This window comes from Saccostrea echinata, unplaced genomic scaffold (genome assembly GCF_033153115.1).
Source record: "Saccostrea echinata isolate AGI-Se365-2 ecotype Australia unplaced genomic scaffold, CSIRO_AGI_Sech_v1 ptg000009l, whole genome shotgun sequence".
Classification (NCBI taxonomy): Eukaryota; Metazoa; Mollusca; class Bivalvia; order Ostreida; family Ostreidae; genus Saccostrea; species Saccostrea echinata.
This window is the reverse complement of record NW_026889758.1, coordinates 21,671,486-21,686,454: the sequence shown is the minus strand read 5'-3', so window position 1 is coordinate 21,686,454 and position 14,969 is coordinate 21,671,486. Positions and strand designations below refer to the sequence as shown.

At 33.5% G+C, this 14,969-nt stretch overlaps 1 protein-coding gene across 2 annotated transcripts; it reads right to left on the bottom strand.

Annotated features, from left to right (window-relative positions):
* Positions 1–2,916: 2,916 nt before the first annotated feature.
* On the bottom strand, positions 2,917–14,254 carry LOC133183446 (uncharacterized). 2 transcript variants are annotated; one of them, XM_061318405.1, is made up of 4 exons: positions 14,211–14,254; positions 8,365–8,414; positions 5,124–5,243; positions 2,917–3,295 (listed from the first exon to the last, which is right to left on the bottom strand). In XM_061318405.1, exons 2-4 carry the CDS (start codon positions 8,380–8,382, stop codon positions 3,110–3,112), a joined length of 324 nt encoding a protein of 107 aa, XP_061174389.1. In that variant the 5' UTR covers positions 8,383–8,414; positions 14,211–14,254; the 3' UTR covers positions 2,917–3,109. The 2 variants fall into 2 exon arrangements, with proteins under 2 accessions (XP_061174389.1, XP_061174390.1); XM_061318406.1 differs by lacking the exon at positions 14,211–14,254 and adding an exon at positions 13,594–13,662.
* Between the last annotated feature and the right edge of the window lie 715 nt (positions 14,255–14,969).

Below are 14,969 nucleotides of genomic sequence, written 5' to 3'. Positions count from 1 at the left end.
TATAAACACGAAAATATACTATTTTTGTAAATAAAAACATTTCTAGAAACAAAAATGTAGTTTATCTTCAAAACGTCTCTATATTCAAAGTCTATATAAAGTGTTAAATGTCGGATTTTATTCTATGACGAAGGAATGTTCAGTGACGCTCCACAGCCGCAACCGATCTCGCGCTTTACTTTGCGTTTAACAACGGCCGTCAATGCATCTCTAGACGAGTTCATTGATTACTCTTGTTGACCCATCTTTAACATCTGCCTATACTTTGAGTGATAGTACTTTAATAGCACAAAATTAAAAAATAAATTAAAATCTACCCTTGATAGATCTATAGTTTTGCTATTTAAGAAATTGGGCTATCTTTGATCTTTGCTTGGACTTGTTTCGAATTTTTACAGAAGATTCTATCATTGGAAAGTTAGATGGTACACATGTAGCACAGGCCCATAGTACGCGGGATTTTTTCGGAGCCCCCCCCCCCTTTCACTTTGAAAACGTTGCTACAGGCCTGTAACATGCTATTTGGATTAAAGTATTCCTGAAAATGAGTGAGCTGTTAAATACATCTTTAAAATTATACGGTTAATTATATTTAGTCTATGTTCTATGGGAAATTAAAACTATTTTTTTAGGCATCTGCAACGTTGTGATAATAAGTCACTACACGCATGTAACGTTATATATGTACATGCAGTTTCCTTAGTACATGCATATTTTAATCAACAAAAGATGTTGAAACTCAGTAGCCTAAATATTATGTCATTTTAGGATATTTATGACCATTGTATAGTTGACTTTCTACAGCTTGAGTATCTCTGACGTTTTATCAGTAAATAGTTTTTTTTAATTAGAAATCATCTGAGCGTAATGAAAATTCGAATGAATTAAAAGTCGAATATCTTGGATATGGGGTAACCCATATCTGTTCTTGTTTAATTTTCAATTAAATTATGAATAAAAGACGTTATGGAAACGTATACACTGGCTCAACGACCATAAACCGAGAACAGACTTACGCAAAATTTCGAATCTATATAACTTTTTAAATATTTTAGGTAATGAAACAAATTTTTTATCAGATGTCTGAATTTGAATGTTATGCAAAGCTGCGAAATTTTAAGCAGATATATTCAGTATATTAGATAAAACTCAAGATAACCGGTCAAAATTTTGATTAAAAATATATGATTCATTGTAAATGTCAAAAAAGAAAACATTAAACATTCAACAATTTAATATTTATTATGTGCAAAGCTGATAATTACATTTATATCAGCTTTATTTTATAGCAAACATTCTTTACGCATTGATATAGCACACAAAAGTTTTATTTATAAATCTGTATTGCAGAAGATTTTTAGCTATATACAGCAATTAAACAACTACCTACATGTATATAAGGGCCTTCCGTATACATAAATTCCACTTACGTTTGCACATTTAATTCTAGAGAAGTAAGATTCGCTGTATAAATCATGTGTTTGATTTATTATAACTGCGAGGTTGTGATTTTTTCTATTGTTTGAAAGGAAAATAATTTTTGTCATGATTGAATACTGTGACACTGATGCAATGTTTAAATTGATATAGGTTTAATATGTCTTTAGGATATAAAAATTTGCAATTTGCACTCGTTTCTGGTGAGAGATTGGTTATTTATTTCAACTAAAAACACATTTTGCCTTCTTATAATTCTAGAGTACTTTTTGTGATGATAAATATACATATTATTTCTCATGTGTCCATGAGAAATTCTGCTGCAATATGATAATCCGACTTAACTCGATTATTCGTCATGCTATGGAGATGAATAGAGCAAATCCAAGAAACCCTTTCCGCAACCCTTGCTGCCTCAAGACATGCACAAAACGTTCTTCCTTCCGGAAGTGATCCATGCTTCGAAAGCTGCTGCATTTGACGTAAATTTTAAAATTAATTGTGACTCTGTTAAAGATATAGAAGTCTGTTTTTAGTTTGATAAAAGGAACAATTAAATTAAGAAGGTCCTGCAATTCTTTTTTTATCCTAAATCTGATGTTTCAAAACTGCCAACACAGCATTGTTGCTTTATTCTATCGAAATAATTCGCCGTTTAGACTAAAACACGTACAGTTTGCTTGAGAGAACTCTTTCCAAATTTACTTTATATACAGAATATATACATGTACTAATTTAGTCATTCCCTGAAACTTTTATTTTGTGACCAGAAATTTTAATTTGTGGCCACTAATTCTGTTTCGTGACAATGAATTTTCATTTCTTGGCCGAAAATTAATCTCTAAAAAATCCCATATACCACGTTCTATACCAGCCACCGTATCAAACTCATGAAAAACCGATTTTTCACAGATTTAAGAAAGGTATAAATTTAATTGGGCATTATCATTAATGATCCACATTTTTTGTCGGAGGTGTGCTGCAATGTCTCTTTCTTGTCATTCACACTGGTGCCTATATTTTAACTCAGTGCGCGACAGATGAGAGCTAAATTTAAAAAAAAAAACGCACACGCACACCAATATATATTTCTTGTATTTATTATAGAAAACGCAAATCATGTGAGGTACGGCTTTGGATTCACACGAGAGTGAAGTTTTTAAATTCCTCAGCCAAGAAATGGAACTATACTGTGACTTATTTGTACAGTCTCGTCATGTATTTTTTTAATTTTCCGAATGGCATGCGCAGTAACTACATGTATATATAAAAAATTGAACATGTCATTTTGTAATTTTTGTATTTACTGCCACCCTGGAAATTCCAATATTACACGATGGCACTCTAATAGGATTCAATGACTGAGATATATTGAGCTAATTTTTAGAGTTTGGAAAATATCATTGCCTTTTGAAAGCGTTGCCGGGGTGAAACAGGTATTAATATTTTCCTATGTATAAAATTCTGTTGGAAGCCAAATTCAAGTCATTTGTTATATCTTGTTTATTCCTAATTAAACCTATACATTATTTCGAAATTTCTGAATGAATCAATTATATGTTTTAAAAAGTTCATATCTTTACACATTAAACGAGAACCTTATAGGGTTCACCCTTCCCGGAAGTACGACGTTCTCCTTCTCATTTTCCGGAAGTAAAGTGCCCACACATCATTACTCCCAGACATACTCTGGCTCCACCGACATATAGAGATATCGGTACCAGACTGGGTAGATGAATCTGTGGAAAAGAACGATGACTGCCAGACCGATAATTATGCCTATTACTCCTAGACTGATGCCAACACTGCTGAACAACTTAAAACGAAGGGAGTCGCCATATTTCTTAGCTTTCTCTGCCTAGAATATAAATAAACATAGAATTAATGCAAGAACGAGCTATATACTACTTCAAAGACTTCAACTAAGTTTTTGGAGACGTTTGTTACAAGAACAGACCTATATACTACTTCAAAGACTTCAACTAAGTTTTTGAAGATGTTTGTTACAAATATCGTAGTCATAAATTTTGAACATTAGGGCAATATGGTTTATGAGTAATGACCAAATGTCGAAGGATCGTGATCCTCTTTATAAAGGTAAATGAGGACAGAACTTGGATCTTCTTGATCCCATCCCCAACTTTTATTTGTAAGAAACACAGGTGTAAAACTTCCATAAATGTCTTATATTTAGAAACTATAAAACAAGAGGCCCAGGGACCTAAATACACCTAAGTATAGTACAACAGTGTAGAGAATCCATAGGAGTATAAAATACTAATAAATCAAAAATAAACTGGTAGATGAGGATGAGTTGCCCAAAAGATTTACTTGCCTGCACTTGCATGTGCTAGTTGTCACTATCACCATACAGACGAGACATTACAATAGTCCCTAAGCATTTGTAATAACCCCAATTTATTCTCTAACATTGGCCTCTCTAATAGTCTTTGAAGAATATTTAATGTACAAAGATAAGTTATTTTTGTCTCATTCTAATTTATGTATTATTTACAAGTCTATATGACCATTAAAACTATGATAGTACTTTCATGTATTTTACATTAAAAATTCTTAGATAATTCTTTTATTCAAATGATCTATCATTTACATTATTTACAGTGATTAATTTTCATAGGTGAATACAAAGGGGAATAACTTCTCTCAGTGGGGTACAAAATGTCCTCAAGATCAATAGAGCCCAGCCAAGTACCAGAACACTTAACCCAGTTGTCCACAATTTCACAAATCTCGTAAAAACACCCTTGCTTGATACAACTTTTGTACTTGTTTGCCTCCTAGATGCCCAGAAGTGGAGAAGATTTTCAGAGTATTAAGAAAGTCCCTATTCGATATATTCTTGGTTAATTTAGTGTTTTCTTCCTTGTAATCATAACAACATCTTATAATTAGGTTAAAAAAACAAACAAAAGACACATGTTTTGACTGGTTACTTTTCTGACCAGAATCTCCGGAAGACGTATTCACAATTTTGGAAGAGGTACCCTTGCCCATCATTACCATGCACTTAGTTTGTTAGCTCAATAGTCAATATTCAGGAACAGAGATGTAGATTTTCAAAGAAATAATGTATTTTAACTATATAATCAACAGAGCCCCGCCCTAACACCAGAACCCCTGACCCAGGGGTCATGACATTCATAATTTTGGAAAAGGGCACCCATGCTTATTAAAACATTGCACTTTGCTTGCTTAATACCCGGGAGCAGAGAAGAAGATTTTCAATGAATTAATACTTTTCACTATTTGGTCAATACATCCTCACCTAACTCCAGAACCCCTGACCATGTGGCCATGAATTTTATAATGTTAGTAGAGGGCTCAGTGCTTATTACAATCTTGCTACAGTTTGACTGCTTAATTTCCAGGAGTAAAGAAGATTATTTTTAAAAATTGTATTAATTTTGATGGTTTTAGTCCACCCCTCGGGCCCCAAGAGGGGGGGGGGCATGGATTTCAAAGTTTTTGTTCCCTTCATCCATAGATGTCATATGTCAAAATTGGTTGAAACTGGTTCAGCAGTTCCAGAGAAGCTGAAAATGTTTAAATGTTTTAAACACACGACGCGCGCAATGCGCAACCCATGACGACGGACAAAAACAGATAGCAATAGGTCGCCTGAGTGATTCTGGTGACCTAATAAATTGTGTTGCTTTAGCAAGTACCTTATAAGCCATGATGTATGCCACCGCACCACACAGCCAGCTGGTCAGCCAGAATGAGAGACATGACAGGCAATATACAAGATCAGCAGGTCCCTTCTCTCTCTCTATTTCTATCACCACCTACAGTACAACTTGGTACATAAGCATTGATTACTGCATGTTCACATTTTTGGTAGATTTTCACAGTAATAATGGTTACCCCATTTGCTATACTTGATTTTACGATAGTAAACAACAAACTGGTACACGGAACACCGACGATATACTAATTATATTAGTCCAAGCCTAGTGAGGCGGTTTTAAGGATCCTTTTATATTTGGAAATACAACATACATTGTATTCATTAGGTTCTCATCTAATATTAATATTTACATTCCACATATAAAGTGTGAGGAAAGCTGTGGCATTAAAAACACCATAACACAAACATGAGGTCAATAGGTTAAAGTATGCGTTTTAATTTGACGTTACAAACGTTGAACGCCGTGCAAGTCATATGCGAAAATCAAAATTCACGCTCACATTGAACAGAAGCTGTTGCAATGGCTCTTCCACTAATTTTACCTTACCCGAAGGATGATAGAGATTTTGAAATCTAAATCACATTTTCAGTCAAGGCTAGGAGTTAAAAATGTAAATATAAGCAATGAATCATTATTTTTTTGAAAGATATAGTCTCACAACTGCAACGGTGTGTGCAAACAAATTTTCATAACGCGTAACGCGCGTTACTCAATTTGTTTGCACACACAGTTGCAGTTATGAGACTATATCTTTCAAAAAATAATGATTCAATGCTTAATTATTGTACAAGAAGGACATTCAATAACCAATGCATAAGGTCATTAAAAAAGAAAAGAAAAACATGAAAAGCTGTTTCTTATCATTTTTTAAACCCTCAAGTTCTCTCCATTAACTTTTACATGTTTTACATGTACAGTTCCTTATCCATGACTAAAACGTCTCGGCATGCTCTCTTTAGGAATCCTCAAATGTCACTGATGGATGGCAATTTCCAGGCAGATCTGATTATAGCGTCTTCCCGTCAAATCTAATTTTGAGTTTTTGGGAAAACAAAGAAGTCACAAGGACTGAGATCTGGAGAATACAGAGATGGCTAAGCTCTGTACAAGAGTTTCTTTTAAAAAACAAAAGATCTGACATCTCTGCTTGTTTGCGACAGACTTGTCATGTAAACCAACTAAATACAGCAACTTGACGGAGACGGTATTTAGAAGTCACTTAACAAAAGAGATGCTTAACTTTCCTCAATACATTTTTAAAAATAAAAGCTATTAAAAACCAACTTAAAGGAGACGGTATTTGGAAGTCATTTACAAAAGAGATGCTTAACTTTCCTCAATTCATATTTAAAACATAAAAGCTACTAAAAACCAACTTGACGGAGAAGGTATTTGGAAGTCACTTACAAAAGAGATGCTTAACTTTCCTCAATACATATTTAAAACATAAAAGCTACTAAAAACCAACTTGACGGAGACGGTATTTGGAAGTCACTTAACAAAAGAGATGCTTAAAGCTGAACACGATTCGTAAAAGGAATGTGTCCGCCATATTCGATTGGATTCTCGCTATATCTGAGGGCCCCTATATAAAGCCGATGACTTGGTCACTGTTCAGTGTAATCAATTGTCACCTGTGTAGAAGGATATATGCTATACAGCACTCGGTAGCGACAAAATATAACTGTGTACCTATTCTGAGAAAGATACCAAAGAAACTTATAAACAGTTGTACAGGTCAGTGCAGTATACAAACAAACACTTGTAAATATACGCGTAACTGCAATAAAATGTAAACAAAGGTAATGCAAGATAACCAGCATGAGCACGGGTCGCAATTCCACGCTGATACCCGTGACAATAAAGCAGTCAGGTGTAACGAATGCGAAGAGTATACCCCGGTGCTGATATCATAGATAGTAATATCGAAAATGGTGTTGCCTATTTACGAGTAGTGTTCAGGTTGAACTTTCCTAAGTACATTTTTAAAACATAAAACCTACTACTCGGTAAAAACCAAATTAACAGAGACTGGTATTTGGAAGTCACTTTCAAAAGAGATGCTTAACTTTCCTCAATACATTTTTAAAACATAAAAGCTGCTAAAAACCAACTTAACGGAGACCGGTATTTGGAAGTCACTTACGAAATAGATGCTTAAGGTTTTACCAAAGGTCAACCTGCCCAAAAATTTATTTTTGCAACAGCTCCAAAACTATGTGAGGTATGAAGTTAAAACTTTTACAGTTTATAAATATATCATTGATTAACAGATACAAAGTATCACTTAAAAACAAATATTTAAAAAAATATATTTTTTGAGAAAAAACAATTTCAAAAAATTTGCACATTTTAAAAAAATGCACCTGCTTAATTCTGTACTTTTAGTGAAAACCATCATTGAAGAAATAATATATGTTTATCAATGAAGGGCAAGTTGGACGTGAATGGTCTCTGAAAGGCTATTATTGAAAGCATGACATGTATAAAGACAAGTACCCTATAAAATCCGCCATTTGCAATGTACTTTCGGTTTCAAATCTTAATATTTGGACAAAATAAACAGGGAAAACAACTTTCCAGAGACTATCGAAGTCCAACTTGCCTTTCATTGATAAACATATATTGTTTCTGCAATGATGACTTTCACTAAAAGTGCGGAATTAATTAGGTGTATTTTTAAAAAAATATATATATGCATTTTTAAAAAGAATTTTTCTCGTTAAATACTTTCTTTAAGTATTTGTTATCAAGTGATACTTTCTATCTGTTAATCAATGATATTTTTATAAACTGTAAACGTTTTAACTTTATACCTCACATAGTTTTGGAGCTGTTGAAAAATAAATTTTTGGGCATGTTGACGTTTGGTAAAACCTAACTTTCCTCCATACATTTTAAGAACATTAAAGCTACTAAAAACCAACTTGACGGAGACCGGTATTTGGAAGTCACTTACAAAAGAAATGCTTAACTTTCCTCAATGCTTTTCTGAAACATACAAGCTACGAATGATAGTCCTGCCTTTGGGTGTAGGTTCCTGCATTACTGGACATTTCGAGTCAACGAAAAAACTTTTGCTTCTTTTGGCGATAATAGGCAGGTAATCTCTTCAGATTATTTTTCACTTTAAATTTGGTAAATTTCTTATTAAAAACCCCTCTTACATGTATATATGATAATCAAGTTTGATATCAATATTTATTATAAGACGTACCTCTCTGGAAGCCTCCATCACACTTATATATGTTGCCTCTTAGGTATATCCTAAAAAGATATTAACAGTTTTTTGAAAAGAAATATTTCTGAATAGTTGTATTATGTTGTAATTTAGCCAGGTTGTAATATAGATTAGGAGTTGTTTGACGTGCCTTTCTTTTTCTTTGCAGGATTAGAGAATAAAAGTTTCAATGATCATAAAAAGAGCGAATTATGTTCTTGAGAAGGAAAATCAGTAGTAGAGAATTCAACTCTATATTGATGCATGGGATTCTTCAAGATTCAAGCATAATAAGCTTTGTAGACAAACATCTCACTTTGGTATCAAGTTTGAAGATAAGCGCTGGTCTTTGACATCCCATTTCCTAATTTTGCATTCGAGTCTGTTGACTATATCACGTTGTTAAATTGAATTTTTATCTTCAAAGCTTTTCCTGTAATATACTAGTCTTATAAGGTGTAATGTGGAACCATCATTGTTCGTGGGGGACCTATGTTCGTGGAATTCCATGGGTCTGCACTCATACCCACGAATTTAAATCCTTACGAACAAACCTTGTCCAAGTATCGATTCATTGAATCTAATGTGTATAAGATTTCCAACAAAATTACGTCCCCACGAACCAGTTAAATTTTACGATTCTACGAATATTAAACCCCATGAACTAAATTGATTCCAGAGTAATTTATAAAATTCCATTTGCCATTTTGTCATTTCGTGTGTTCAATTTCATATAGCCTGTATCCTTTTTTGTCTCGCCCATAAAAGATCATATTTCAGATACGGGTCTTATTTACGAAATAATGTGTCCTGACATTAATCGAGTCAAGTTTATTTCTTTAAGGTAAAGGTCTTTACAGCCGTTGAGTCTACTTTATCGTCCCATCTATAAAGTCTCGTTTGTCACTCAGTTGACCTATTATTCCCTAGTCTTGTCCATCAGTGCGTCGTTTTTTAATTGCTTCTTTGAAATGACTTGATCAATTTTAACCCATTTTGGTATACATATATTCATATAGCATCTATGGGTAAATGGAAATAAATTTATGAATTTCGTGGTCCTAGTCCCCTAACTGCAGATATGCAGCTTGCTGGTCTGAAAAAATTGGGATGGACGACCAAAGAGCTACAGTGCCACCCATTGAAAAAAGTGTATATTTATTGCGCATAAAAAATGCGCTGTTTCTCTATTTACATTCAAGCTGCCATCTTAAACTATTACTGTCCGTGTTTTCCTACACTACTGTATTATTTTACTAATTCTACAACAAAACTGCATGTACAAGTCATGCACGAAGCACCTTGGACCGAATTGTCTTGCGACCCAAAATGGCAGTATAAATAGGCAAAATTTTCGATTGTTTCAATTTTAAACCCAGGCCTGGAGGGCTATAAACAACGGTTTGAGGAATGTTTTGTTGTGGAAGTAGTAAAAGAATATGTTAGAAACATACGGCTAGTAATATTTTGAGATGGCGGATTAATTATAATCAATTATCCTGCAAATAGTATTCTTGCTAACTGCAGGAAAAAAATTTGGAATGGACGGCCCTAATTTTGTGGGGGTTTATTTTAGTTGTTTTCGAGGTAAAAAGAGACCCACGAACTCATGTCCACGAATTGTAAAATGTCATATATTTAACTATTCAACAATTTTTCATCCATGAAATCAAACCCCATGAACCCGTATTTTTTCCTCAAACCATGAAAATTTGACAAAAATATGTGATTTTAAAGTATAACAGCAGTTCAACGCTAGTCAGAAAAAGTAATAAAATTTCGAGGCATTAATTTTTTTTTAAAATTTCAATATACCAGTAGATATGGAAGTAGATATATTTTCGAGAGAATGCAAGAATAAGGATGGCTCCCAGGGGCGTTGTTAAAGGGGCTGTTTGATGTGGAAGCAAATAAAGCCAGGGGTTTGACAGCCGCCTTGGGGCCTTTAATAGGTCCAGGGCGAAGCTGGTGAAAGTGGGTGAATTTTCAACACTTCTGACATCTATGTTTGAGTGTCCAGAAAAGGAGATTGAAAAATAATTACTCTGAATTTCAACATTTAAAATGCTATTTTTTTTTTTTTATATTTTATAATTTCTTCTGGTGGGGTCTGAGGAAGCCCCACAAGCTGACGAATTATTCAGTTTTTCTGACAGCTAAATTTGAGGATTTAAAATAAATTAGTGGTGGCACTAGTACTCTAGCTCTCTCGTCGTCCATTGCATTTTTTTTCAGACGAGTGAGCTACAGATCTGCAGCTAGCAGGAATACTGTTTGCATGATAATTGATTATAATTAAGCTGCCATCTCAAAATATTACTAGCTGTGTGTTCCCAACATATTCTTTTACTACTTCCAGAACAGCTAAAATTGAAGATTTAATAGCGATTCTCTGTAACCACTTAAACTTCTTTGCCACGCATGGTCACCGATTTTGATGAAACTTTGCCCATTATTACAACTTGACACCAGAAACATATATCCAATAAAATTTCGTTGCTATGTGTCTTAATTGCCATGGTAACAGCCAGAAAAGTTGAAAAAATTGAGATTTTCAGCTACTTTGAATCTTTATTAAGCCTAAATAAAGACTAAGAAAAACAAACAAACTATTCTCACAAAAACATGACACCTTGTTGCCACTTATGCTATAAAGAAACTATTTAGAATTTATCTCTAAGTAAGTGGTAACCATGGGCACATTCGGAATACATTTTAGACGCTGAAAAATGCTCAATATTCACTAATGATAGATGTTACATGATCAAACTCAATCAACAACCAAAGAAAAACAATAAAAATATTTGACCTTAAGTAATTAGGTATTGGCAATATTATTCTAAATATAACTTTGGTAACACAGTGTAGCCATGCAAAATATGTTGCTAAGATTGGGTTAATGCTACTATCTTGAGGAAAAACAATAAAATTCATGACTGGCACATTTACATCCTTAGGACCTTGCAACACCAACAACATAAGAAATATTGGGATTAATTGTTACTTTGCAGTGTAACCATGGAAACAACGTACCAGTTGTTTAAAGAGATATTTTTTTGCTGCTTTAGGAATTTACCTAGCTTTTAATCAAAAAACATAGTATTTGACTCACCTTGAATAGTACTTATCTGGTAGAACTAAAGTTGAATATCATATATTGATAAAGTTTGTTGAAAAATACAACACTGTTGCTATGGTTACCAAGAAGGGAAAATGTTCGATTTTGTTAATTTTATATCAATATTAAATCCTATGTGCCAGCTTTTTGCATCCAGTTAGAGACTGGTTGGTAGTCAAAATTGAAAGTCAGGTTAGTTGTTCATATATATCAATCATAAAAGTTTTGGGAATCTACATACAAGGGTACGTATCCAAGGAAACAAAATATTTTTCAGATTTTTATGCATATTTTTTCGGCTAATTTCCACAGCAACGCTATATTTAAAGAATTGAATTTGAATTTTTTGAAATGTGAAAACTAGGGTCACACTAGCGCCTTTAAAAATTGATCATCAGTTATATAGAAATATGCTTTTTAAAAAGATAGGATAAGATTAAAACACTAAGAAAGTAAATTTAAAATAACTTTGTGGTATAAAAACCATGGCAACCATTGCCAACCTATAAGAAATATCATATTTCGTCCTTGGTATATGTAAAAAGGATCTCTTATCTATTATTTGCTTGCATTTCAACCTATAATTGTTTTTATTCTTAAGTGTATGACTTTATAAATTTAAATGAACAAAATTATTACTTTTGAATACTTTGTTTCCATAGTAACGTATGTAATAGCTGATTTACCAAACATATTTATCATGCATTTAAGACATAAGGCCTTCAACTTTCAGAAACAGTCATTGCCACTTGTTTGCTTTGCTGCAAACGTTAACTGTGGGACTCTGAACATGTTGAAAAATGCCATTTTTTCAAACTTTAGAACATGTTGCTATGGTAACCATGACACGTAGCAACCAATTTTTGCCTAATTTGAGTTTACAGTATCAAAGACTTTTATCATAGAGATTTCGGAGAAATACTGAGACTATGCGTGCCACAGCTCCTATATAAAAGTTAAAGTCATTACAGAGAATGGCTCTTAAAATAAATCAAGGGTAGTCTGGATTTCAACCTTAAAATCCCGATTTCATGTTGAAAATTTATAATTCTTACGGGGTCGGGAAAGTTGGGGGGGGGGGGACCAGTGAGTTTTCAGCTTTTCTGACAGCTAAATATGATTTTCCAGAAAAGTAAATACACAATAGCGTCAATAATGCAGATTTCATCATAAAACCTTTGATAAAGTAGAATAAGGTCCTCCCATTTTATAATGGGACAGTATTTTCATCCAACGAGTCGTATGCCTTCTATCCAAGTCCTACATATGTAATTGTAAATTAGATTTTGATACACCCTGGCTTCAAGAAAAGTGTCGAGAAAAGTATGCGTTCAATCAATAATAAAGACTGTACAAAATGTGTTTAATTTTCTATATCATATTTTTTAGTACCCTATGTCCTTTGTTTAAAGAGGCTAGGGGGTTGTGGCCATTTTTAGACTATATTGATCTCCTTTAGAAGAAGAGCTCCATATGAAGATATAGAAAATGATCAAATTTTAAAACTAAAATTTTTGAAATTTTTTCTCTGCCAAATGATAGTTGACAGCTTAAGATATCATATCTAAAAAATTAAGTTAAATCTGGTGGTTAATTTGTGGTTAATTTGTTGACCCCCCAGCCTCCTTAAGGTTAAGGGCATCACTCCCTACCGAGTGTTAAAAATAGAACTGCAACATAACAGGCTACGCGAGTGTATGTGTTACTTTTTTTGCTAAAGAATAAAAGGAGAAAGGGGTGCATTTATCTCATGCCTCAGGGTCAAATTCAAATATCTTGTCGGAGAGGGATTGCTTGAACACGCGCTATGCTAAAGGGGGACACATTTGTGAAGACTTTGCTTGGTAATTGCACATTACTTATTGCTACTAAATGTATATGTACAATAGGTGTAACTTTGTAATCGATCTAAGAACGCAGATATGGTATTTATTACGTATTTACAATGAAAATCGTTCAACTTTAAACATAGCTATCATGTTACGTATTGTATAGACATAAACACATTCTATTAGCTTTTCCTTAGTAGTGTGTACAGCTGAGAACATATACCCACGATCCTTTCAACCATTATATATTATATGTTGGCAAAAAGCAACAATACCTACCTGGCCAGGGGTTGTATATTCAACACAGAGGGATGGAGTGAAGAGAGACTAGAGTGGAGGAGGGGGTACTGAGGGTGTCAACTCCCTCCTGTTAGATAAGGATATTCTTCTAAACAGATTTTTTTTTAAACTCTACAATTGGCTTCGTTTGGAGTCTTTAGATAATTATTTCCGTAAACTTTATAACATATTTCCGTGTTTTTCAACTTTTATGTGTTAAAACTAACTAAACAGAAACCGTAAGATGGTTTCGATTACAGGGATCGTCCTATGGGGAATAGTCTCAACAGACATTTTACCAGACCATTAAGTTAAAAAAAAAAGTGGCAATAATTCCTACATCTTGATTATTCTGATGCTATCTATACTAAGAAATTTTATAAAATGAATTTAAAAATGAGGAGTAAGAGTGAAATTGATCAAAAAAAAAAAAAAAAGAAAAAAAAGAAAGAAATTACAGAAAGTTTTTGAATAGTTTATTGTTTGAGAAACTTCTTTGACAAAATCTACTGTTATCTAGATCTATATTGCTCAATGGTTAACTAGAATTAAATATTTACAAGTGTTGAACGAAAACAAATTAGTTAAATCCTCACAAACTTTAAGATTTTACTTACAATGATAGGACAGCATACTTCCCTCTTTAACTGAAGCGTGCAAGTATCCGGTATTAAAATTAAATTTATACATTTTATCCTTGACTCAAGGTCACCTTGAACAGACAAAACTCGTCCAGGTGGATTTTTTTGAGAAAGAAAATTGTTTCAGTTTTTGAGATAGCAGATGGACATGATGGTCTGTTCAGATCATCAATAGCTCTTTGATATATAATAGATTCTATAACTACATGCAGTAAATTCTGGTTGTGTTGATGTAGTTACATGGATGACTTACTGCTGTCTTAAATGAAGATTTTTGTAGACATTTAATCCATCAAAATTGCATAGGTTTCAAATGACGAAAAGGAATCATTTTCTCTGAAGCTAATAGAAGCTATATTTTCTGTTAAATTTCTTTTTCGTCTGTCCAGGAGCGGATGCAGATTTCCAGAGAGGGGAGGGGTCAAACTTTTATTTTAGAAAGTTAAATAACAATAGAAATGTATAAAACTTAAGTTAAAATGAATTTCATACTTTGTTTTTTCAATACCTTTCATGCCTCCGTATCAAAGATTCGGGGGTATATAGTTTTTGCCCTGTCCGTCCGTCTGTCTCTGTCTGTCTGCTTATCCGCAAACACTTTAACATTGCCCATAACTTTTGACTGGTTGGCGCTAAGGCTTTCATATTTCACAAGTGTATTCCTTGCGACAAGACCCTTCTTTGGGTACTATCATATTTGACCTTGACCTTGGAGTTTGACCCAGTTTCGCAAAA

What these genes read in the sequence shown, in the direction of transcription:
- LOC133183446 (XM_061318405.1), bottom strand. An exon ending in CATACATCATGGCTTATAAG is followed by an intron (nt 3,296 to 5,123) that starts GTACTTGCTAAA and finishes TTTATATTCTAG; the next exon opens with GCAGAGAAAGCTAAGAAATA.